This window comes from Neomonachus schauinslandi, chromosome 3 (assembly GCF_002201575.2).
Source record: "Neomonachus schauinslandi chromosome 3, ASM220157v2, whole genome shotgun sequence".
Classification (NCBI taxonomy): Eukaryota; Metazoa; Chordata; class Mammalia; order Carnivora; family Phocidae; genus Neomonachus; species Neomonachus schauinslandi.
Window position 1 is genome coordinate 159,680,681 of NC_058405.1, and position 24,375 is coordinate 159,705,055.

Below are 24,375 nucleotides of genomic sequence, written 5' to 3' on the forward strand. Positions count from 1 at the left end.
AAGCCAAGACAAACTCACCTATCGGACTAAAGACTTCCCAATAGTCTCCCAGCATCAACAATCAACAGAGCCAATCTCAGTTCTGTCACTAAATTTGGGAAATCTTTTCCCAATTTACAAAAAAAATTTAAGTATAGAAACACAAAAAGTTTTCATATATTTCTCAAAAATTTGGAACCCACTACTAATTAGCTATACTAGAATCTATCAGAAGATGTTACCAAACAATAATAAAAAATATATGTTGCTTTTTAAAAATTGGCATTTCAATATTTTATAGTATTTCACAAAGAGCATGGCAGTTTCCAGACATTCCACTGAATGTTACTGAATGTAACACCTGAGTATTACTAAGTGTTCCTGTGATCATTTCCAAGACACTGCTTTCTAGAACACTTTCTAGAAGGTTGGTTTAGAGCCTGGATACATTCCCACAGCTGTGCTTCCCTTCCAAGTGCCAGAACCACAGAGAAAGGATGTGGTGGGGGAGGAGGGGTTCGTTTTACACATTTCTTCCAGAGGAAAGGTCTGTGGCCCCATTTGGCTAACTCTGCTTCAGAAAATCTACAGCTGAGGTACTTCATATTCCTTCTGGTGGTACATCTGTCAAGAGGAAATGTTACCTGCTTCCACACACTTCTCATCAATCTTCATGTCATCTAAAAGAAGATAGAAAGGAAAAAATAGAACTTAAAATGTATTAGTATCACAAACAAAATTCCCAATGTATAGATCTATGTCAGTAAAATGCAGACCATCTTATAATAACATTACTCTTACAACTATTCCTCGTGCTTGCTCACTTGGAGAGATAAAAACGACTCCACTGTATTAAATGAAAGTGAAAATCTATGGTATAGAAGGCTACATAACATAAAATGGTTAAAATTTTAAAAGCATCAGCTTTTTGGGACACCTGCGTAGTTCAGTCAGTTAAGCGTCTGCCTTTGGCTCAGGTCATGATCCCAGGGTCCTGGGATGGAGCCCCGCATCGGGCTCCCTGCTGAGCAGGGAGCCTGCTTCTCCCTCTCCCTCTGCCTGCCCCTCCCCCTGTTTGTGTTCTCTCTCTCTGACAAATAAATAAAATCTTAAAAAAAAAAATCATCTTTTTGAGTGGGCCAACTAGTTTACCTCAAGCTTCAGTTTTCCATCTATAAATAGTGACGGTAGTAATACCTACCATATAAGAGGATTAATTGAGATAATGAAAAGCTCAGACAGATGGTAAGTATGCAATAAATGTTAACTATTTTTACCTTTAGCTGGGCTATCCATAACAGGATAAGAGACTATAATTTTTAAAACCACCCATCCCATCCTAATAACCAAAACCCTCTACAACATGACCCAAGCCCAACTTTGAAGGCTATTAGCTACTTCTTTCCTTCACATGTCTTGTACCCCCATTAGAATGGCCTCCATCAGGCCTCCTCTGTGCCCTTGCTTATGCTGTTTCCTTTGCCTGTAATGCTTCAAGGTCCATCTCAAACACTAACTAAAATGAATATCTCTGCCATCAACTGCATAGCATTTTCTTCCTCCTACCTTGAATTCGCTGCTACTGCACATCTATTCCACCTTGTAATATAATCATTTGCATATTTGCTTTATTTGCCCTCCTAGATAGCTCCTTGAAAACAGAAACTGTTTTGCTAATTTTTATACTTTACAGAGTTTAGTACAGTGTCTTGCACGTAATAGGTACCTGATAAATTATTAAATTGAACTGAATTTTCCTTTTAATATCAAAATAGTTGATTTGAATATATGTTTGGAAAAAATAATTTTTTTCAGCACTGTACATCTTGCGCCTAACACAGTGCCCAGCACTTCCCAAGTGATCAATAAATAGTAGTTTAAAGGGGTTTTAAAAAATATTTTATTTATTATTTATTTAGTGGGGAGGCAGAGGGAGAGGCAGAGAGAGAATCTCAAGCAGACTCTGAGCTGAGCACAGAGCCCGATGAGGGACTTGGTCCCAGGACCCTGAGATCATGACCTGAGCTGAAATCAAGAACCAGTCACTTAACCAACTGAGCCACCCAGGCACCACAATAAATAGTGGTTTAATAAATAAGTCTTATCATGTTCCAAAACTGCAAATAATTGTCTTTATAATAAGCTATAATATTATCAAGTCATAATAAACTTATCACCACCTCCTTACAGACCATATCATTAACTATCTAAGTAAAATGTGCAATATAAAAAATTTTATAAAATAATACTGCTTTATAGAGATAGGGACACAGGTAAACAAGTAACATAGCTGTCATTCAATTCCTTTTATTTATTGAGACATTACTTTTCAAATCAGTATTTTATAACAACAGTGAATCCATTAGTTCCTAAGACATAACTAGACATAACTAGAGGTTTTATGTGTTTTCTTTTTAAGCAAAGGAAAACTACAATTATTATTCCTGTTTTACAGAGGACAGGAGTGAATTTCTAATAACAACACAAGTAGCCCTGATTTTTCTAACTTGCAACTCTGGGATCTAAGACAGACACTGATTTTACTCTCTCAAAATCAACAATTCCACACTGTTGGCAAGGGTACGTGTTATGGACAGATTGTTATCCCTCCTGAATTTGTATGTTGAAGTTCTAGCCCCCAGTTTGGCTGTATTTGGAGACAGGGCCTTTAAGGTTGAATGAGGTCATAAGATTGGGGCCCAAGGACAGGCAAACATCTGCAAGCCAGAAAGAAGCCTCACCAGAAACCAGACCCACCGAACCCTGATCTTGGACTTCGGGCTGACAGAACCCTGAGAAAATAAGTGTTTGCTGTTTAAGGCACCACCAGTCTGTGGTGTCTTGTGATGGTGGCCTGATTCAGGACTGAATTTTAGGACTGAAATATAGGGATGCCTAGGGGACTGCTCTTCTCTTCTGTCCCCCTCCACAAGCAGGTAGCATCTTGCTTTCCAGCTTTTGTGTGTGTGTTTGGCATCAGAATGAGTCACCTGCGTGTCTGGGCTTGGAGAAAGAGAGAAATAATACCCGGAAGTTTCATTTGCCCTTGATGCAGGGCCCTTCAGACAGAAGCTTCAATCCAGATTACACTGCCTGCAATACCTCCCAATATTCTTACCTTCTCTGAACCTCAGTCTTCTCATCTATAAAATGGGAACAATTGAAATTCCTTACAGGGTTATTTTTAAGACCGTGTGTGTAAAACAGGTGACACAAAACAGTGAACCAGTTTCACAACTTTTATTGAATTTTTACCATGAGCTGCATCTAAATGTTCTCTCTCTTTTCTCCTATTCCTCTCAGTGTTAGGACAATAACATCATGTGTGCTTTCTTTTGACTGACATCTTTTTTACAAATTAGGGTATTGGTGACTGGCACACTAATAGGTATACAGGAAGAGCTTAATAAATAGCTGAACTGGATTAAAGTGAATTAAGAAAACTATACAAAATTTCTATGAGACTTTGGAGATGAGGTTATTTTGTTGTTGTTGTTGTTTTTTCAAATACTATTTCTTACCTTCTTCCATAGAAATTGCTGGGTACAGACAAATAACGGAAGCGGAAAGAAAGAGAGCACATTGGTTAATGCTATAGTTTCTCAGGTTAACTTATAATAAGAAAATAAAAATTAATTATAGTAATATTCTGGGCTTAATCTATAGAAATTTGGTAGAGATTTGGTAACAAAATGATAAAATAAATATCCTATAGAAACTGATACATTTATGAATCTTGTTGGAAATGGAGATCTTGCTTCTGGCAAATCTACTCCCTTCCCACCCTGAAGTTCTGTAAGTGTTGTGTTCTACTCATTTCTGAGTTAATGCACTTTCAGCATATTTTAGGAACTCAAATTTTGACTGGAATAAAAGGAAGGGAGGGAGGAAAAAAGGGAGGGAGGAAGAGAGGAAGGAAAGAAAGAAAGAAAAAAGAGAAAGAAGAAAGAAAGAGAAAGAAAGAAAGAAAGAGAAAGAAAGAAAAAGAAAGAAGAAAGAAGAAAGAAGAAAGAAAGAAAGAAAGAGAAAGAAAGAAAGAAGGAAGAAAGAAAGAAAGAAGAAAGAAAGAAAGGAGGGAAAGAACGAAGGGAGAAAGAGAGAGAAAGAAAGAAGGGAGAGAGGGAGGAAGGAAGAAAAGAGAAAGGCGACCATTCAACTGTATGTGCATCTTCAGTCAATATATTTTTAATAGTTACCTGCAAATTTTTCATTAAGTCTTGTTAAATAAAATTGCCTATACCTCTGGAGTCAGTAACCTGCTCCTGAGATTATTCTCTCCCTATGGTAACATTAAGCAGAAAGATACAAAATAATACTTACGGCAGCACCATCTAAAACAGTTAAAAAGAAAAGAAATGATCTAATAGTTTAGAAACTGATCATGCTCCATCAGAAACATCCCTGTGAGAGGCGACCCTTTAAGTCAGCAACTCTGTCCTTGGGGTTCTTGGAGTTAGAGATACGTGAGTATAATAATAGGGGCTACAAATTCTTTTTCAGGATGGACTTTTCCAAAAGTCTAATGTAAATCGCACTCAGGCTACATGAGCAAATTAAACATCAACCGGTGGCGTACTAGTTATCGGATGCTGATTAGAAGTTTCAGCAGCATTTCCATGTGCCTTTGAGAAATGAAATAGGAAAGCCAATTAAAGAAGCACGTCAGTCTGGTTTGGTAAAAAACAAAAAAATGAAAAAACAAAAAAACTTCTCCAAAACACAGGGGAAATAACTAAAATATCACTATGAAGATCATATCATGAAAAATGTTTCTCATAAAATGTTAGGTGAAAAAAAGATAGGAAGTGGTATTGCAGCTGTTAGCCTAAGATATGTATCCGTAAGGTGATGTGAACACATTGCCAGTACAAAGGACTCATAAGGGGGTTTTCTTCTTTCAAAACTCTCTCTATAGTTGTCATCACAAGTTTTCAAGAGAAAAAGAAAAGAAAAACTAATGTGGGGCCGAGAAAGTGAGTAATAAAGTGACCGAGGACTGGCCATGGGCTGATCTGTGACACGGACACTGTTGTCTAGGCTCGTCCCCCTGCAGCCTCCGGCCAGGCGCCCCTCCCTCCACCTGCTGCCCTTCCCCTTCCTTCCCTCCTTCCCAGGCGCCAGAATTCGGGCCCTTTCTGAAGGGCCTCACACAGACAGTTCCCGCTGAGCTCTGCCAAGCTGCAGCCCCCACGTATTAAGGCAAAAAGTAGTTTACAAGCCTTTGCCACCATGGATCCCTTTACTAGCCGTTCCTCTGCTGCCATTTGAATAAGACTGTCTAGCAGGCAAGCTGCATTGATTAATAATTCAGTCCCATGTTTATTCATCAAAGGCACATAGAACTGTTCAGCAGAGCTTCCAAATAGAGTGATATTTACCCCCCCTGCATAGAGTGCAGATGAAGGTTTGTGTGCAGCCATGCAGCTTTGCTCGCCAGCATGGGTGTAACGTATATGCTAGCTGTAGAGACCTTGGGGGACTCCAAGCTGGGGAGCCTTCACTGAAGGTGTCACCAACACATGAACATGTGCATTTTCATAAACTCTTCTAAATCCAAAGGAATGAACGTGCAGAGTAGGATTTCAGATGGCTGCCAGGAGGCTATTTGGGCAGGGGGGACATTTAGAGATCCTCTCCTGGGCAGGAAGCCAGCCCTGGGAGAGAAGGAGCAGGCTTCCCTGTGATGCACACGCTGGGTCTGAGGGATCAGCACACTCACATATGGTGGATTTGAGCCCGGTGTGAGGCTGGTATGGCTGAGACCACCAGAACTCCCGTTGTTTCCTATGCACAAAGAAATACCCCGTGAGGGGGAAAAAAAAAGTCAACCCAGGTTAACGCAGGTGAAATAGATCCAGTGTTTCCTAGAATTCTGCTGCCTCCACCCATGTAAAGAGGGAGATTTCTTCTCCAAACACATCATCAAATATTCTCCAAATACACAGGCTTTCTTAGCATTTTTTTCCTGCCTCACAAGATCCTTTCAGAGCAACTTTGACTTCTACTGAAAATCTGGCCGGTGACCAAGTGTTCACAGGCCCCAGAGCTTCAGTAACTGGCCCAGGGGCCCCTGCATCTCCGGAGGCTTAGCTTGCCTCTGAGCCTTCACAGCACGTCCCGGTTCCCCTCTCAGGCTGTTGATGCTCCACAGTTCCCTTAGAGCCACATGGATTTTGCTCCTTCTGTACCCTATATTTGTGCATTAACCCAATAAACCTGTCATTTCTGAGGGTGCCTTGCAAGACCCCCACCGAGCCTCCTCACTGCTTTGTGTCTTGAGATCGCAAGGACTAATCTCATGAGGCCTTTATCCCTGTTCTTGTCAGCCCCTACAGCTCGGGTCATCCCTTATCTTCTGCACATTGATTCCTGTAAGGCTCCGTCCACCACCCGGCCTCCCCAAAGCCCTTTCCCACACCCTGTGGATCTCGACATCAATCCTCAGCCACGTCTCCCAGACTTGAGCCTCTACTGTGTGTGACAGCCCTTCACCTCACTCTAACCCAAGCCCAGGGCTCCTGAGGGAACTGCTCCCCTTCACCTTTCAAGAGGTGGCTTGTTTCCACTCCCACTGCCAGTGGGTTGCTGGTAAACCAGCTCTGGGGGAAGGGAAGGAGCAGATGAGCAGGTCTGCTGATTTCTTTTGAGTCAGTACTCTCCTGGTGGAGATTTCCAGCTGCCAGCTGACCTCACCAACTGTGGACATGAGGACAGGTGCACACGGGCTCTGGTAGCTGCTTCCAGGCCACCACTCAGTGCAGCTCCACAGGCCCGGAGGTGGGGTCTTGGCCATCTCCAGATTACACCTGCTCACTCTCATGCTCTCAACATGGTTCTGTCAGGATTTTCCAGGATTCCATTAGGCATACAAATGCCCCTCCGAACACCCTTGCCTCTGGGTTCCTTGATCTCCTGCCTCCCAGTTCTTACTCAGTGTTCGTTCGACCTTAGCCAGTGCCTCCCAGGGTCATACCCCAGACCTTTTCAGTATTAGTAACTCAATCTCATCTTCCAGCATCCCTTTCTTCTCCCAACACCTCCTGTCTCCCCAGCGCCAATAATCTGCTGACCTCCTATGGACCTATAATCCATTGATTTTACTTCCTTTCCACTGACACTTACTCCTTCATTTCTCTCCTTACTAGCTTAAGCATCAGGGTCCATCACTCCCATGGCCTTTTCTACATTTACTGTTAAATCCAATTCTGCGTCATCTAGACCTGCCCACCAGGAAGCTGACCGGAATCATTTCAAGTGCATGACATTTAACCTTAAGTGGGCCCTTCCTGCTGATCATACTAAATTTACCTAATGCATCTGCTCTCAGGTTCTCATTGAAACATCTCAAACTTTCTCCTCTCTCCTTCCCAGCACCTCCTTACCCACCCTTACTCTCAGCCTATGACATTACTTCTTTTTTTCCTCTCTTTTTAAAAAATTAACATATCATGTATTATTTGTTTCAGGGGTATGGGTCTGTGATTCTTATACAATACTCAGATGACATTACTTCTTATTTCACTGAGAAAATCAGAGTGGTTGATAGAGAACTTGCACAAACTCCCACCATATCCCTCACCTTCAACTGTGTCCACACACTCTGGATTCTCTGCTGTTACTATTACTGTTTATGATCTGGTATAGGATCAACCCCTCTACTTGTATATCACTGACCTTTAAACAGACCCACTTATATATGGATTATTTTTCAATAAATATAGTACAGTATTGTAAATGTATTTTCTCTTCCTTATAATTTTCTTATTAATATTTTCTTTCTCTAGCTTACTTCATTGTAAGAATACAGTATATAATACATTTCACATACAAAATATGTGTGAATCCATTGTTTATGTTATTGGTCAACAGCAGGCTATCAGTAGTTCAGTTTGGGGGGGGTCAAAAGTCATATGCAGATTTTTGACTGCACAGAGTCAGCACCTCTAACCCCTGCGTTGTTCAATGGTCAACTGTACTAGATCATCTCTCTTCCTGTCTGCTCAAGGACATTGACCATAGCAATTCTTTTCTCTTTTTTCTCTATCATAAAAGTTTTCCCTCTCACTGGACTGTTCCCACCAGCATTACGTCCCTCATCTAAAAAAGTTCTCTCATACCACTCCACTTTCCCTTCCAGCTATTTCTCCATTGCTCTGCTCTGCTTTGTACTAAAATGTCTCATGCCATCAATTTCTTCAAATCCCACTCTGCTAGGATTTTGGTCCCATCCCTCCACTGAAATTGCTTTTATCAGGATCACCTATGACTGCCATATTGCCAGATCCAATGGTTACTTCTCAGTCCACTCTACAGCAGCTGATGTGGTTGATTTTCATCTTGCCTCATTGGTCACTCCTTCTTAATTTCTATTGTTAGTTCTTTTCCTTCTTCTTGGTTTCTTATCACTGGCTGAGCCTTGGACCTTTTTCTATCTTCTATCTTTACTCATTCCCTCAGACCTCAAGAACATAAAAGTGAGGGTCATGGGTTCAGATTCAACTGAGGTTTCAACTCAGCCTCAAATGATTAATAAAGGGAGTTAGAACTATCTTCTTAAGTTTGAGTTTCACAAGTGCTTTTCTCTCTTTTCTAGCTGGTATGATTATTCTGATCTTCTTGGTATTTAAGATGCTTAGGGTATATGGAAAAGTTGACTTTTGGATTTATAGACCAGTGTATGTGTTTATCCATCTACTTGTCTCCCTTACCTCATCTTAACTGTAATAACAGAAGCCTGAGAAAACATTTTATTTCTTGATGGCTCAGTCCTGAGTCCAGGAGTGAGAGTTTTCTTACCTCTTCAGAAGGTGGTTAGAAGGAATTAGTCCAGCACAGGTACCAAGGTCTGAGATTTTCCGGGCCTGCCACCAGAGGGCATCATTCTGGTCCACAATCTGAAGGATGTCCCCCTTCTGGAAAGGCAACCCTGCGTCCATGCAGGGGATGGTGGGATCTTCCTGGGGCCAGTACTCAGTCATGGCACGAACGTACACCTGACAGCAGGTGCAAAATGGCCCCATCAGAAGAACCCTTGCCCATGGGTTGTCAAGACTTAAAACCATTTCTCCACTCCTCCACCTCTGTTCCTATCTTGTCTCCCCACACTCTCCGAAAGGGAGAACTTGCCTCTTTAACTGAGTCTAAGATCCATGAATAAAGTGACTTTGGCAACAGAATCTCTCAGTGCTGAGAAATTTTTGCTCAAGTGTTTCCCATTCTTGATGTTACTTTTTAAACTTGTACCCCATCTCCTTTTATTGTATTCATTTACTCATTTGCCCCTCATATCATCAGTATTGAGAAATGTGCAACACATTATAGAGAAGGGCAGTATGATACAAAATATTAAGTCACTCTCATTGTTACTTGAGAATTTACTATGTGTGATTATGAAGGCTCAGTGCTTTCTTACCATCGTCTGGCTATTAACAGGAGGGGCAGAAACTGGAACCACCTTGAACATTATTGTGCCGCGAGACATGGCCTAGAAAATATCAAAGGGGAGGGGATAACAAATCACAGGATTCACTGGATTATTGGGGTTCAGCAGAAGGAGTTACAACACAGTGTGGCCAGCTTTAAGGGTGACATCCCCCACAGGGATTTTTACAAGAGTTCAACAGCTAAATATCACCATGCAGAAGTGGCAATTAGGAAGAAGTGCAGCTCAGCTTCTGCTTGGCTGTGGGGCTCCAGAGTCCCTGGCCTGCTGAGCCCCACCCTGAGGCCCAGCCTCTCCCAGGAACACTCCAACCTGCAACCTTCTTCAGCAAGGTCTTCTTCCTACAGATGCTGGGGAAAGAGATGACATCTTGATCTGACTTGCCTTCCTCAAACCTCAGTCAGTAATTACTTCCTGAGCCCCTGTTCCTGCACCAGGCAGCCCAGTCTGATGGGGAGAAGAGGCTCCCAAGTCTTCTGAGGGGACTGACAAGTGCCAAGCTAATGGTGGGAATGGGGGCCCTCAAACATTTTGAGGAGACAGAGAATCTCTCAGCCTGATGGAGAAGATAAGATCCTCCTGTCACATGCACTGCGAATCCAGAGATGAGCAAAACCTTGTCCTCACTCCTCAAAATTTCACAACCCCACCATCCTGGCTCTGCAGCTACCACCAAAATGGCTGAGGCAGAGCCATGTGTGTCTGTGATTGACAGAACTTCAAGCTCCATTTGCAGTGGCTTCGTGCCATGCAGCATCTTGCAGCAGGGGTCATTTGCAAATATTTCAGGGCCTGGTATACTCCTTATAATACCACCTCTCATCTCAGTCCCTGAGGCACATCTATGAAAATTTAGAGTTCCCCCCCCAAACCCAGTTTGAAAACCACTAGTCTATACAATAAATAGCCATCCACCTCAGGCCCCACACTTGGGGTGCGCATGGGGGAGAAGGCAGGGGCATGCCACTATGACTGTGATTCAGGCAAAGGTTTGAAAAGTGGGCATGGGGGCCTGGAAGAAACTATCATCTGGTCATAAATCCCCAGGTTCAACCACCAAGGTCAGTGGCAGGGCAAGCAAGGAAATCCCCCTCCCCATAGGGTAGCCTCCCGGGACATCTCTCCTACCCAGAAGCTACCTCAAGGAAGATGTTAAATAGATTTAGGCTGTATAAAAATGGTAGGGGAACAAGGGTAGTTTGCTCAGGTTCATACTCCCCTCCAAAGTCTCACTCTGTCCACCCCAGGCTCAGTTTCCAAAGAAGCAACCCAGGCAACAAGGGACCTGGGCTGGGGAAACTGGAAGCCTTCCTAAGGCCGAAAGAGCAGGTTGGCAAGAGAAGTGTCCCAGCAGAAACCAGATTGGGGTGGGAGGCTGGGGGTTGAGCTGCACAGAAGCAGAAAAGGTCTGGGGGTCCGGAGAAAGGAAGTTGCCACAAGGGACCAAATTCCCCTCATGTAACAGTGCCCACACCATGGGCCAGACAGGCTCAGGGCAGCTCCAGCATTGTACTGAGTCATCGAGAAGGCAAACAGAAGACTGTTACCAGAATATGGATCACTTGCTCAGGATCCAGTCCCTCAACTGAAACTCCATTCACTTCCACCAGTTTGTCTCCAGCATATAACAACCCTAGGCAAAAAGGAACACAAAACAAAGAAGGGCACAAGGAAATTTGCAAAAAAAAAAAAAAAAAAAATAGAGGTAACTACACCAAAGATTTTTAGCAAACTCACTGACCCAAGCATGCTCTAACATTTAAAAATTTACTCTGAAATAATCCTAATCCTAATCATACAGACTGGTTATTCTAGTGTACACCAAAGCACAGAGAACTGCATTTTTACAACTCTTCACTGGGTGTTAAGTGATGGTGATATTTTCATTTTTGCTAATCTGATGTTGCAAAATGAAAGTAACACTAAAAGTAAAGATGTCAGCGTCATGAGTAAATGATCAATGACAAAGAAAGGGGGTGGGGCATTCTTCCAAGAGGAAATGTGGAGGAACGTGGGGTCATGATCCAGCTTTGAGAAACAGGAGTATGCAGGACAGTTGTCAGGGGAGGAGATGAGATGTAGGATGATGTCACGGAATAGAAACCAAGGATGATGAAAACATCAAGACTGTTATGGTTGACGTTGAATGTGCTAGAGAAGTAAAAATAAAACTGAGGCCAAAGGAAGGGCCGAGGGACTTAGCAACTAGGAAATCCTTGGGGTCACTGCTCTAAGAATGTTGGGGTATGAAACTCATGCCAGCTCTGCAGGGCCCTGGGCAGTGACGGGGGGGACAGCAGGCACAGAAACGCAGCAGTAAAAGGAAGGACATTCTGTTGGCTGGTAGAAAGGGCAAGCAATGGGCACTTCAAGGTCGGGGTAGAGCTACGCCTGTTGAAAGCAGAAGGACCAGGGGAAGAGCAGGAGATGGGAATATAGAGCGGGCAAACCTGGACTTGCATCCTAACTTGAACTGTGCAACCTCGAGCACGTCACTTACTTGATCTCTTTGAACCTCAGTTTCTTTTTCTACAGAGTGGCATGCTGATACTTAGCTTGTTAGGTTACCACGAGAAGGTAAACTGAGTGGATTTGAATATGGGGCTTCAGTGAAGGAAGGGAACAGGGTTTTCTGGAATATTTATTCCCTCCTTCTTAGTAACCAAGCAATGCCATGCAGAGAAGCCCTGACTGTGGTTAGGAAAGAGGGGTTTCCCTGGAAAGACTAAACAATTAAGGGTTTCCTATTTCTCTGGTCCCGTGTGTACCCTGCAGCTCCAGCTTACCACTCCTTTCAGCCAGCCCACCGTGGATGACTCTGGCCACCAGGATGTCCCCTGTCATCTCGTGGCGCTTGATGGTAGCTCCCTGGGGAGAGAGTACAATGGAATCCCTCTTTTACCTAACATGACCATTTTCCTGGTGGCTTCCCTCAATAGAGCTCTGGTCTGGTCAGAAGAGGGTATTTTGTTGTTGTTGTTGCATTAATACATTTATTTTCTTTTTTCAAGATGTCCTTGAAGTAAGGGTCTTTTGGAATGTCATATGAACACTATGTAGATAAGCACTGAGGCACAAGAATTACTGAGCATTAAATCTGTTTATCCCTAAGTCCTACTCATTTCTTTTACTTCTTTTTTTTTATTATGTTATGTTAATCACCATACATTACATCATTAGTTTTTGGTGTAGTGTTCCATGATTCATTGTTTGTGCATAACACCCAGTGCTCCATGCAATACGTGCCCTCCTTAATACCCATCACCGGGCTAACCCATCCCCCCACCCCCCTTCCCTCTAGAAGAGGGTATTTATACCAGCCAGGGCCATTCATTCAACCTTGACCTACCAAAATCTCTACCCAACCACATGGATACAAAATAATATTTAGATCCTTCCAAAGATAAAGAAAGCTCTCACCATTACAACCTAATCAAAGAGACTATTCTTAGAAAATCAAATTAATGCCTCACTTAGCTTCCAATTAGTAAAGGAAAAAAAACTTAGATAAATACATTGGAATTTAGTGAAATGTATGTACTTCAGAGAGCCAAATAATAAAATAAAACATGGAGCACCTGGGTGGCTCAGTCAGTTAAGCATCTGACTCTGGATTTCAGCTCAGGTCATGATCTCAGGGTCGTGAGATCAAGCCCCACTTTGGTCTCTGCACTGAGTGTGGAGCCTGCTTGGAACTCTCTCTCCCTCTCCCGCTGCCTTTCCCCTAGGACATCGTGCGCTAGCCATTATCATGGATGCCCTCACATTAACTGAATGCCTCAAACTATACAAGCAAGAATATCTAACATTATATTAAATAACTACAAGAGATAATGTAGTTCACAATTAACCCTTGGTTCACAATTAGCCCTGATACCATTCTAACTGAGAAGATAAAGTGATTTCCTTACCAGGGGCTGTTGGTTTTTCACCAAACAAACAATCCTCATTGCTTCCTCACTCTCAGGGATATTGTCTGGCAATGGGGGGAGAAGGGGTTCAAAATCTTTCCGAGCCACAGTGTCATGGGCACTGAGCAAGGCCTAGGAACAGAGAAGGCAAGGTGAACAAAGGTCACACACAGGACACACCCTTCTAGAAGACGGTGAGCTAACACTCTGTAAGACAAACCACCACCATCACCACAACAACCAACACATATGTGCTGAGCATAGCATTTTATGTGGATTAACTCAATCTTCACAATAACTCCATGAGGCAGGTATATTTATTGTCCCCATTTCATAAAGAAATGAGGCACGGAGAGGTTAAGTGATACATAATATATTCTTGCATTTCTGCTAAAATGTATTTTGTCACTTTCTCATTTCCTGCAAACCCATGTAATCCATGGTGCTCCGATAAGTTTGAACTACGGAATAACTTTTATAATATTTTCCCTAATTAAGGCAGAATGGGAGACAGTAATCAAAACATCTTGCTAGTTTAACGTGTCAGTGACTCCCAAGGGCCTATGAGGAACAGAATGAGAAAAAGTAGTTTCCTGAGTTAGGGTGTGATCAAAGAGTTCCTTCTAATGGCCCATTATGTTAAATTTTTATTTCACCGGGTGGTGAAGTAGTCATTCCATAGATTGGTGGACAGAACTTCTCTGGAACTCAGAGAAAATTCTCTAGGGTTATCTTGTGAACTGAAAATTTGACTCAAATTCTATTGCTCCAAGTGCAGATATTCTCTTAAAGTTCTCATTTGTTGATAAACTGAACTCAAACTCTATAAGTACTGTGAGATAGGCTTCTGTTCTGCAATCAAACATTCTTCAATCAAATGTCCTTCATATACTCCCTCATTGAGTTAATCATCCTTATACTATATTTTCAGAACCTCTTCACACATTTCATCCAAAACTTAAAATATTTCCAAGTTGGAAAGGAAGTATACTACCCTGATTCTCCCCCAGAATTTTAGAAGGACAATGGCTTTGCAGGGTGGAAACAAGACATCATGGGAAGTTCTGGATGTCTCCTCATAAATATGGCAGGCTTGGCTCCATGGCTAACAACACAGAGCCAGTCACATCTGAGTCCCATATCTTTAAGAACAATCTGTTGGTCACCCACGTACAGTAATAGAATGTCTATTCAGAAAGTACATTTCCTGTCACCCTTGTTTCTTCTTGCCAACTTTGCCCACGTGCCAGATGGGCATATCTTGTCTATTTTAGCATGCACTTGCCTTAAAGTGTGGATCCTGGAGGATTTGTTTCAGCTCTTGGATCTCAGGGGATTTAGGAGTTTCACGTAATATCCCCACTACCTGGTTGGTGAAAAGCACACATTGTAAAATTTTTAAAAATCTTCATCGCCTAGTTAACATCACCTGAGCTGGATAACAGATACACTGACTAGCATGATATTGACCAAAGAAAACTGTTATTGAAACCTTCTTTTATATCTTTAAAGTCAGGGCCTAGGATCTTTCCTCACTCATTCAACTTTACCACAGCAGGTAGAATCCAAGATGTGCGGTAGGTCTAACACCCAGTGCCTCCATCCTGGCATACCAGAGGCTTGGAGGAGGAAATAACATAATTTTGTAATATATGTTCCAAGGCAATTTCCCTCTAGTGGTGCTAAAACAACTGTTAATGTGAATCTTTATGGGCAGATTAAGGTGTCAGAGTTCTCCAGGTACAGACTCAAATGCCTGGAGAACTCAGGTAGCTTAATCCCATGGGATGCTCCATTCATCGTGTGGAAAATGGGAATAGTAATTTGTGTTTTAGGACTTATTATTTGGTTACCAATTTTAATATTTATTGCAATAAAAAAGTGTTAAACATTCTAATTCTGATCTCCTTTCTGTTTGAGTGTAGACCTGCTTTCTGAGAGGACATAAGACCTTTCAAGACTTTACTGAGCCGCATGAGACCCCAGCAGTCAAGCCTCGTTACCTACAGTCAAATGAAAACAAGTAGTTTACTAAGCTTTACCTCCATTTCCTAGGATTACAACTGAATAAAGTATGTATGTATTTTCCTGGGGACAACTGAGAACAATTTGAATCGTTGATTACTGGAACTGAGGGTACAGTTTTTTCTTCCTTTTTTTTCTATTTCTTTTAATATGGTTTGGACAATAAATAATAATAAAATGGATTACACTTATTTATCCATTCAAGAAATATCTATTGAGTATCTACTACATGCTAGGCACTGTTTTTAGTGATACAAATACAGTGGCAGACAAAAATCCCCATTCTAAAAAAAAAAATCCCCATTTTTACTTGATGAAGAGAATTAAGAAGATAAATAAAACAGGAAGGTGGACAGGGAGTGCTCTGAGGGGTTGAAATTTTAGATCAGGTGACCAGAGAAAGCCTTAGTGAGAAGGTGACATTTGGGTGGAGACCAGGAGAAGAGGAAGCAAATCATGTGGCTATAGAGGCAAGACCATTGCTAACATATGGAATAGCAAGTGCAAAGGGCCTGTGGCAGGAGCATGTCTGGTTCACACAACCACAAGGGGTTATCTGACTGGGGGCGCCTGGGTGGCTCAGTCGTTAAGCGTCTGCATTCGGCTCAGGTCATGATCCCAGGGTCCTGGGATTGAGCCCCGCATCGGGCTCCCTGCTCGGCCAGGAGCCTGCTTCTCCCTCTCCCACTCTCCCAGCTTGTGTTCCCTCTCTCACTGTGTCTCTCTCTGTCAAATAAATAAATAAAATCTTTAAAAAAAAAAGGGGGGGGGTGGTTATCTGACTGGAGCAGAGTGAACAAGGGCTAGAGTGGTGAGTGTTAAGTCAAAGAGGGAACGGGCACATTATGTTTGGCTATCTAAGAACTATGATGTGTACCCTGAAATGGGAAGTCATTGGAAGGGTTTGAGCAGAGAAGCGACATGATTTGACACACGCTTCAAGAGGATCTCTTCAAGGGTAGAAGCAGGAGACCAGGTAGGAGGCTATATTGCAAATATCTGTATACGAGATGATGATGGTTTCTATTAGGTGGCAGAGTGGAAGTGATAAGATTCTGGATATATTTTGAAACAGGAGCTGACAGGATCTGTTGTCAGATTGGGTGCGAGGTATGAGAGAAGGAGAAAGTCACAGATAACCAAAGAGTTTGGTCTGAGTGCTGCAAGAACAAAGATGTCCTTACTCAGATGAAAAAGGCTGGGAGGGAAGTGGCTTTGGGTGTGGGGAAGATCAGGAGCTCGTGGGACATGTTGTTTGAGTGGTCCATTAAGTATGCATCTAAGTACGATGGAGAGGAGGCAGTTGGATATCTCTGGAGTCTGGAGTTCAGGCGAAGAGCCCAGCTAGAGATATACATTTGGGAAACATATACTATAACAACATTTACTCTCGGATTACACAGTATCAACAAAGTCTAAGGTTTAGAGAAGAAAAGAGAGAAATGGACACATGCTAAAAATGTTATTTTTTGTTTGTTTAAATTTGAAGTGCTGACCAATTTTCTTCCTTCTATTAAAGCTCAATTAGAAACACGTACGAGATGCATAATCATCAATCCAACTTTGCCATTAGATCGTTTAATTCATTAAAGCCCACTATTCTGTGGATTAAAAACCACCTTACCTCACAGGATAATGTCTGTGCATGAGTTGTGGCAGGAACGAGTTTCTTTTCTTTAAATTCCTGGAGACAATCATAAATCTGCAGAGGAGCAACGGTGGGAGAATGACATATTGAATACACGACATTAACGTTTGGGGTTGAAAGCCCTGCGAGGGGACAGCCAGCCCGGGCCACGGCGCCAGCAGCTGAGCGGCTGGTGTGCTGGCCTTTCCGAAGGTGTCTGTCGCTGTCCGACAGAAATGGGCTCACGTGAGGTGGCTCCTATCCTCCAGTGGCTTGGTTATTGGCTGCCACTGGAAATTGATCTTCCCCAGCCAACATCATTGATAAAAAGAAATTCAAAGGTTTCCTCTTGTTAAATTAACAAGTGGGCTTTCCAGGGTTGAGACCAATAGGGATTTGGAGCCAGAGACCTGTAGGAACCTCTATGCTGGGCAAAGGCCAGGGCATGCGCTGTGTGGCTCGGGTTCCACAGAGGATCTGAACAAGAGGCCAGGCACACTACTCATGCTGATTGTACTCTTATCTGTTTGTTCCCTTTTCCTCCCTTAATCCTCCAAGAAAGGTTCATTTACAAAAATTTCAACTTCGGGGCCCCTGAGTGGCTCAGTCGGTTAAGCATCTACCTTCGGCTCAGGTCATGATCCTGGGGCCCTGGGATCGAGTCCCACATCAGGCTCCCTGCTTAGTGGGGAGTCTGCTTCTCCTTCTCCCTCTGCTCCCTCTCACTCATTTCCTCTCTCTCTCTCTCTCTCTGTCAAATAAATAAATAAAATCTTTAAAAAAAATTTCAACTTCATCTCTGCTGACCTGAGGAATTTTTTCCAAACTGGGATCTGGAGTTGGCTGAGGACACCAAGGCGTGCCTAGCTCTGCAGTACAGCCCTCCTTATTTTAGGGATCTACTTTCTCTCACAGATGGAGGGATGAGGCCCAAAAGGCCAGGTAGGCCCAGCCTTCCTCCGTCCAGATCTGAGATGACAGTGCTTCCTTGGGCCACCTCCGAGCCAGTGCTCAAGTTGGCCTGGAAGTGATAAGGCAGATGAATTGAGGCAGGGCTTGTAGGGGGACACACAGCCTGCACAGGTGAGCAAGGGAATCCCCTTAGTGACCGGAGGGCTGTTTCAGCCAATCCCAGGAGAAAAACATACCTGAGAGGAATCGGGTGGGGCTTTTTCTCCCCAGCTTTCTTGAGATGTAATTGACAGATAACATTGTGTGAGTTTAGGGTGCACAGCATGTTGGTTTGATATATGTATGTACTGCAAACGGAGTACCCCAATAAGTTAACATCTCCATCACCTCACATAATTACGACTGGGTGTGTGTGAGAGAACGTTTAAGATCTACTCTCTTAGCAACTTTCAAGTACATAATACAGTATTATTAACTATAGTCATCATGCTGTACATTACATCCCTAGAAGTGATTCTTCTCATAACCGGTGCTTGGACCCTTTGACCAACATCTCCCCATTTCCCCCAGCCCCAGCCCCTAGTGTTGGTTTTTATGAGCTGTGCTTTTTTAGATTCCACATACAAGTGAAAACATATGATACTTGTCTTTCTGTGTCTTATTTCACTTAGCACGATGTCCATCCATATTGTCGCAAAAGGGAGGATTTCTTTCTTTTTATGGCTGAATACTATCCCATTGTATATTTCACCTCTGGGTATGTATTCAAAGGAAATGAAATCATGAGCTCAAAGAGGTATCTGCACCCCCATGTTCACCACGGCTCTGTTTGCAGTAGTCATGACATGGAACCAACCTAAGTGTCCAGCAGTAGATGAATAGATGAAGAAATGAGTTTTAAAACAACTGCTGTGAGGAGTACCTCTTTGTTCATGCTAAAGATGTTGCCACTTCCTCTTATTTTTTTTTTTTAAAGATTTTATTTATTTATTTGACAGAGAGAGACACACAGAGAAGGAACACAAGCAGCAAGGGTGGGAGAGGGAGAAGCAGGCTTCCTGCCAAGCAGGGAGCCCAATGCGGGGCTCGATCCCAGGACCCTGGGATCATGACCTGAGCCGAAGGCGGACGCTTAACGACTGAGCCACCCAGGCACCCCACCGCTTTCTCTTATTTTGAAGAATGTATTAACATGCATCAAAAGATTGACCACATTTCACACTTAGCAGAAGGAAACACCTACATCCCCAAAAAATAACTTTAAAAGAATCTTTCTTAAAAATAGTATTTGAGGAGGAGGAAAAAAGCTGGAGGAGGAATAGGGGACCCTATTCCAACCGGTCCCCTGAATTGAGCTGGGTATCTATCAGACCATTCTGAACACCCACAAAATCAGCCTGAGATGTAAGAAGATATATCTGGACCTCTACAAGCAGAATATCTCCTACAGTTGGTCTCGAGGTACAAAGCAGGCAGCCGTGATTCTGCGGGCAGATATCGGAAGATAAACTGAAGGGGGAGGGAGCTTCCGAGAACTTGTGCCAGGAAGGTGAGATAACACCGGAGTGCAAAAACCTCCTGCGCTGGGGACCGGGCAGACTCGCAGACCAGTAGTGGCAGGGAAAGGATTTTAGTCCAGCCCCCCGGATGGGATCCAGGAGCTGCAGGGGCACAAATACAAACTGGGGGCGGCTGGCGGTTTTAGAAGCACAAAGGGCAGAGATGTGCCTGGCCCTGGGAGTGAGGGCTTGGAGTGCTGCTGTGGGGCGCACAACCCAGGACACTGAGGTTTTTTAGCAGCACAGACAGAAAGGGAGACAGTGTGGCCTGGAGAGCTCAGTGAAGAGCAGACTGCGGTCTCTCTGCTCTGAGACAGAGGTTTAGATACGGTCACTTGTGCTGACTCTCGGAAGAGACGCGGAAAACCGCCAGGGAAAGCTGCCAGAGAACAAAAGCCCCCAAAAAACAGTTTTCACAGAGCCCATCCCACCCCCCCCCCACAGGGGGCAGGGCAACTCTGCCCAAACACGGTTGCCTGAGTAACAGCATGGCAGGCCCCTCCCCCAGAAGACAGGCTGGGAGAACAAGAGGCCAACAACCCTAAGATCCCTATAAAACAGGTGCATCTTGCTTGGGTTGTGGTCAATAATTTGGACTCTGTACATTCCCTCAACCACCCCTCAACATAATGACTAAGAGGAGGAACCCCCAACAAAGAAAAGAATCAGAGACTGTGGCCTCTGCCACAGACCTAATGGATATGGATATAAGCAAGATGTCAGAACGAGACTTCAGAGTAACAAATATGAAGTCGATATCTAGGCTTGAGAAAAATATTAATGACAGTATAGAATCTCTAAGGGCAGAAATGAGATCTAATGAGGCTGAACTTAAAAATACTATGAATGAAATGCAGTCTAAACTGGATACTCTGACTGCTAGGGTAAATGAGGCAGAAGAACGAATTAGTGAGCTAGAGGAAACCAAGGTGGCATGGGAAAAACAGATTAAAGCCCAAGGGATCAAATTGAGAGAGATTAATGACTCAGAAAAACATTCCAATATCAGAATTATTGGTATCCCTTGGGGGTGGGGGGAGAGAGAGAAGTCTAGAAGATATATTTGAGCAAATCATAGCTAAGAATGTCCCTAATCTGGGGAAGGAAACAAGCATTCGTGTCCAAGAGGCAGAGAGGATCCCTCCCAAGATCAACAAGAGCAGACTGACACCATGACATATAATAGTACAATTCACAAATCTCAGATCCAAGGAAACAAGCTTGAAAGCGGTGAGGGGGAAGAGATTTCTTACGTACAGAGGGAGGAACATCAGAATAACGTCAGACCTGTCCACAGAGACCTGGAAAGCCAGAAAGGGCTGACAAGACATAATCAGGGTACTAAATGAGAAGAACATGCAGCCAAGAATACTTTATCTGGCAAGGCTGTCGTTCAGAATGGATGGAGAGACAAGGAGCTTCCAAGACCAGCAGAAACTGAAAGAATATGTGACCACCAATCCAGCCCTGCAAGAAATATTAAGGGGGGTTCTATAAAAGGAGAAAGGCCCCAAAAGTGATATAGAACAGAACTTTACAGAGACAATCTATAGAAACAAGGACTTCACAGGCAACATGATGACAATAAAATCATATCTTTCAATAATCACTCTCAACGTGAACAGCCTAAATGCTCCCATGAAACGGCACAGGGTTGTAGATTGGATAAAGAGACAGGACCCATCCATATGCTGTCTACAAGAGACCCATTTTGAACCTAAAGATACATCCAGACTGAAAGTGAGGGGATGGAGAACCATTTTTCATGCCAACAGATCTCAAAAGAAAGCTGGGGTAAGAATTCTCATATCAGACAAATTAGATTTTAAGCTAAAGATGGTAGTAAGAGATCCAGAGGGACACTATATCATTCTTAAAGGGTCTATCCAACAAGAAGATCTAACAATTGTAAATATCTATGTCCCCAACATGGGAGCAGCCAACTACATAAGCCAACTGTTAACCAAAATAAAGAGACATATTGATAATAATACGTTAATAGTAGGAGACCGCGACACTCCACTCTCAGCAATAGACAGATCATCTAAGCAAAAAATCAACAAAGAAACAAAAGCTTTGAATGACACACTGGACCAGATGGACCTCATAGATATATACAGAACATTCCACCCTAGAACAACAGAATACTCATCCTTCTCGAGCACACATGGAACTTTCTCCAGAATAGACCACATACTGGGTCACAAATCAGGTCTCAACTGATACCAAAAGACAGATTATTTCCTGCATATTCTCAGACCACAATGCTTTGAAACTGGAACTCAATCACAAGAAAAAATTTGGAAGACATTTAAACACTTGGAAGCTAAAGACCATCCTGCTTAAGAATATCTGGGTCAACCAGGAAATCAAAGAGGAACTTAAACAATTCATGGAAACCAATGAGAACGAAAACACATCAGTCTAAAACCTATGGAATACTGCAAAGGCGGTCCTAAGGGGGAAATACATAGCCATCCAAGCCTCACTCAAAAAAATAGAAAAAGCCTGAATACACAAACTAACTTTACACCTTAAAGAACTGGAGAAAGACAACAAATAAAGTCTAAGCCATGCCGGAGAAGAGAAATAATTAAGATTAGAGCAGAAATCAATGAATTAGAAACCAGAAACACAGTAGAGCAGATCAACGAAACTAGAAGCTGGTTCTTTGAAAGAATTAATAAGACCGATAAAACACTGGCCAGACTTATCCAAAAGAAAAGAGAAATGACCCAAATTAATAAAATTATGAATGAAAGGGGAGAGATCACGACTAACACCAAGGAAATAGAAACAATTATTAGAAATTATTATCAACAAATATATGCCAATAAATTAAGCAACCTGGAAGAAATGGATGCCTTCCCAGAAACCTATAAACTACCAAGACTGACACAGGAAGAAACTGACAACCTGAATAGACCAATAACCAGTAACGAAATTGAAGCATCGGTCAAAAACCTCCCCAAAAACAAGAGTCCAGAGCCTGATGGATTCCCAGGGGAATTCTACCAAACATTCAAAGAAGAAATAATACCTATTCTCCTGAAGCTATTTCAAAAAATAGAAACAGAAGGAAAGCTCTGGACCCATTCTATGAGGCCAGCATTACCTTAATCCCCAAACCAGGCAAAGACCCCATCAAAAAGGAGAATTACACACCAATATCCCTGATGAATATGGATGCCAAATTCTCAACAAGATCCTAGCTGATAGGATCCAACAGTCATGACCAGGTCAAATTCTCTCTCTTCACAGATGACATGATACTTTATGTGGAAAATCCAAAAGACTCAACCCCAAAATAGCTAGAACTCTTACAGGAATTCAGCAAAATGGCAGGATATGAAATCAATGCACAGGAATCAGTTGCATTTCTATACACTAACAATGAAACAGAAGAAAGAGAAATTAAGGAATCTATCCCATTTACAATTGCACCAAAAACCATAAGATAGCTTGGAATAAACCTAACCAAAGAGGTAAGGATCTATACTCTATAAACTACAGAACACTCATGAAAGAAATTGGAGAAGACACAAAAAGATGGAAAAACATTCCATGCTCATGGATCTGAAGAATAAATGTTAAAATGCCTATGCTGCCCAGGGCAATCTACACTTTCAATGCCATCCCAATCAAAATACCAATGGCATTTTTCAAAGTGCTGGAACAAACAATCCTAAAATTTGTATGGAACCAGAAAAGACCTCGAATCACCAAGGAAATGTTGAAAATGAAAAACAAAGCTGGGGGCATCACGTTGCCTGATTTCAAGTCATATTACAAAGATGTGATCACCAAGACACCAAGACTGGCACAAAAACAGACACACAGATCAAGGGAACAGAATAGAGAGCCCAGATATGGACCCTCAACTCTATGGTCAACTAATCTTTGACAAAGCAGGAAAAAAGACAGTCTCTTCAATAAATGGTGCTGGGAAAATTGGACAGCTTTATACAGAAGAATGAAATTCGACCATTCTCTTACACCATGCACAAAGATAAACTCTAAATGGATGAAAGACCTCAATGTGAGACAGGAATCCATCAAAATCCTAGAGGGGAACATAGGCGGTAACCTCTTTAACATCAGCCGCAGCAACTTCTTTTAAGACAAGTGTCCAAAGGCAAGGGAAACAAAAGCGAAAATGAAATTTTGGGACTTCATCAAGATAAGAAGCTTTTGCAAGCAAAGGAAACAGTCAACAAAACAAAGAGGCAACCCACAGAATGGGAGAAGATATTTGCAAATGACACTACAGATAAAGGGCGGGTATCCAAGATCTATAAAGGACTTTTCAAACTCAACACCCAAAAAACAAATAATCAAGTCAAAAAATGGGCAGAAGACATGAACAGACACTTCTCCAAAGAAGACATACAAATGGCTAACAGACACATGAAAAAAATGTTCAACATCATTAGCCATCAGGGAAATTCAAATCAAAACCACATTGAGATACCACCTTACACCAGTTAGAATGGCAAAAATTGACAAGGCAGGAAACAACAAATGTTGGAGAGGATGTGGAGAAAGGGAAACCCTCTTACACTGTTGGTGGGAATGCAAGTTGGTACAGCCACTTTGGAAAACAGTGTGGAGGTTCCTCAAAAAGTTAAAAATAGAGCTACCCTATGCACTACTGGGTATTTACCCCAAAGACACAGATGTAGTGAAAAGAAGGGCCATATGCACCCCAATGTTCATAGCAGCAATGTCCACAATAGCCAAACTGTGGAAAGAGCCGAGATGCCCTTCAACAGATGAACAGATAAAGAAGATGTGGTCCATATATACAATGGAATATCACTCAGCCATCAGAAAGGATGAATACCCAAGTTTTGCATCAACATGGATGGGACTGGAGGAGATTATGCTAAGTGAAATAAGTCAAGCAGAGAAAGTCAATTA

General features: G+C 42.6%; 1 protein-coding gene across 1 annotated transcript in view; it reads right to left on the reverse strand.

Annotated features, from left to right (window-relative positions):
* The window catches only part of MPP4 (MAGUK p55 scaffold protein 4), a 48,873-nt gene that overhangs the window by 16,872 nt on the left and 7,626 nt on the right, over nucleotides 1-24,375 (reverse strand). The window contains exons 4-14 of the mRNA XM_021703011.1: nucleotides 16,982-17,059; nucleotides 14,618-14,698; nucleotides 13,333-13,464; nucleotides 12,208-12,289; nucleotides 10,969-11,054; nucleotides 9,392-9,463; nucleotides 8,776-8,972; nucleotides 5,699-5,763; nucleotides 3,501-3,518; nucleotides 3,098-3,100; nucleotides 624-659 (exon numbers count right to left, since the gene is read on the reverse strand). Of these exons, the coding sequence (XP_021558686.1) occupies nucleotides 624-659; nucleotides 3,098-3,100; nucleotides 3,501-3,518; nucleotides 5,699-5,763; nucleotides 8,776-8,972; nucleotides 9,392-9,463; nucleotides 10,969-11,054; nucleotides 12,208-12,289; nucleotides 13,333-13,464; nucleotides 14,618-14,698; nucleotides 16,982-17,059 (850 nt within the window). The remainder of the gene's footprint in view (nucleotides 1-623; nucleotides 660-3,097; nucleotides 3,101-3,500; nucleotides 3,519-5,698; nucleotides 5,764-8,775; nucleotides 8,973-9,391; nucleotides 9,464-10,968; nucleotides 11,055-12,207; nucleotides 12,290-13,332; nucleotides 13,465-14,617; nucleotides 14,699-16,981; nucleotides 17,060-24,375) is intronic.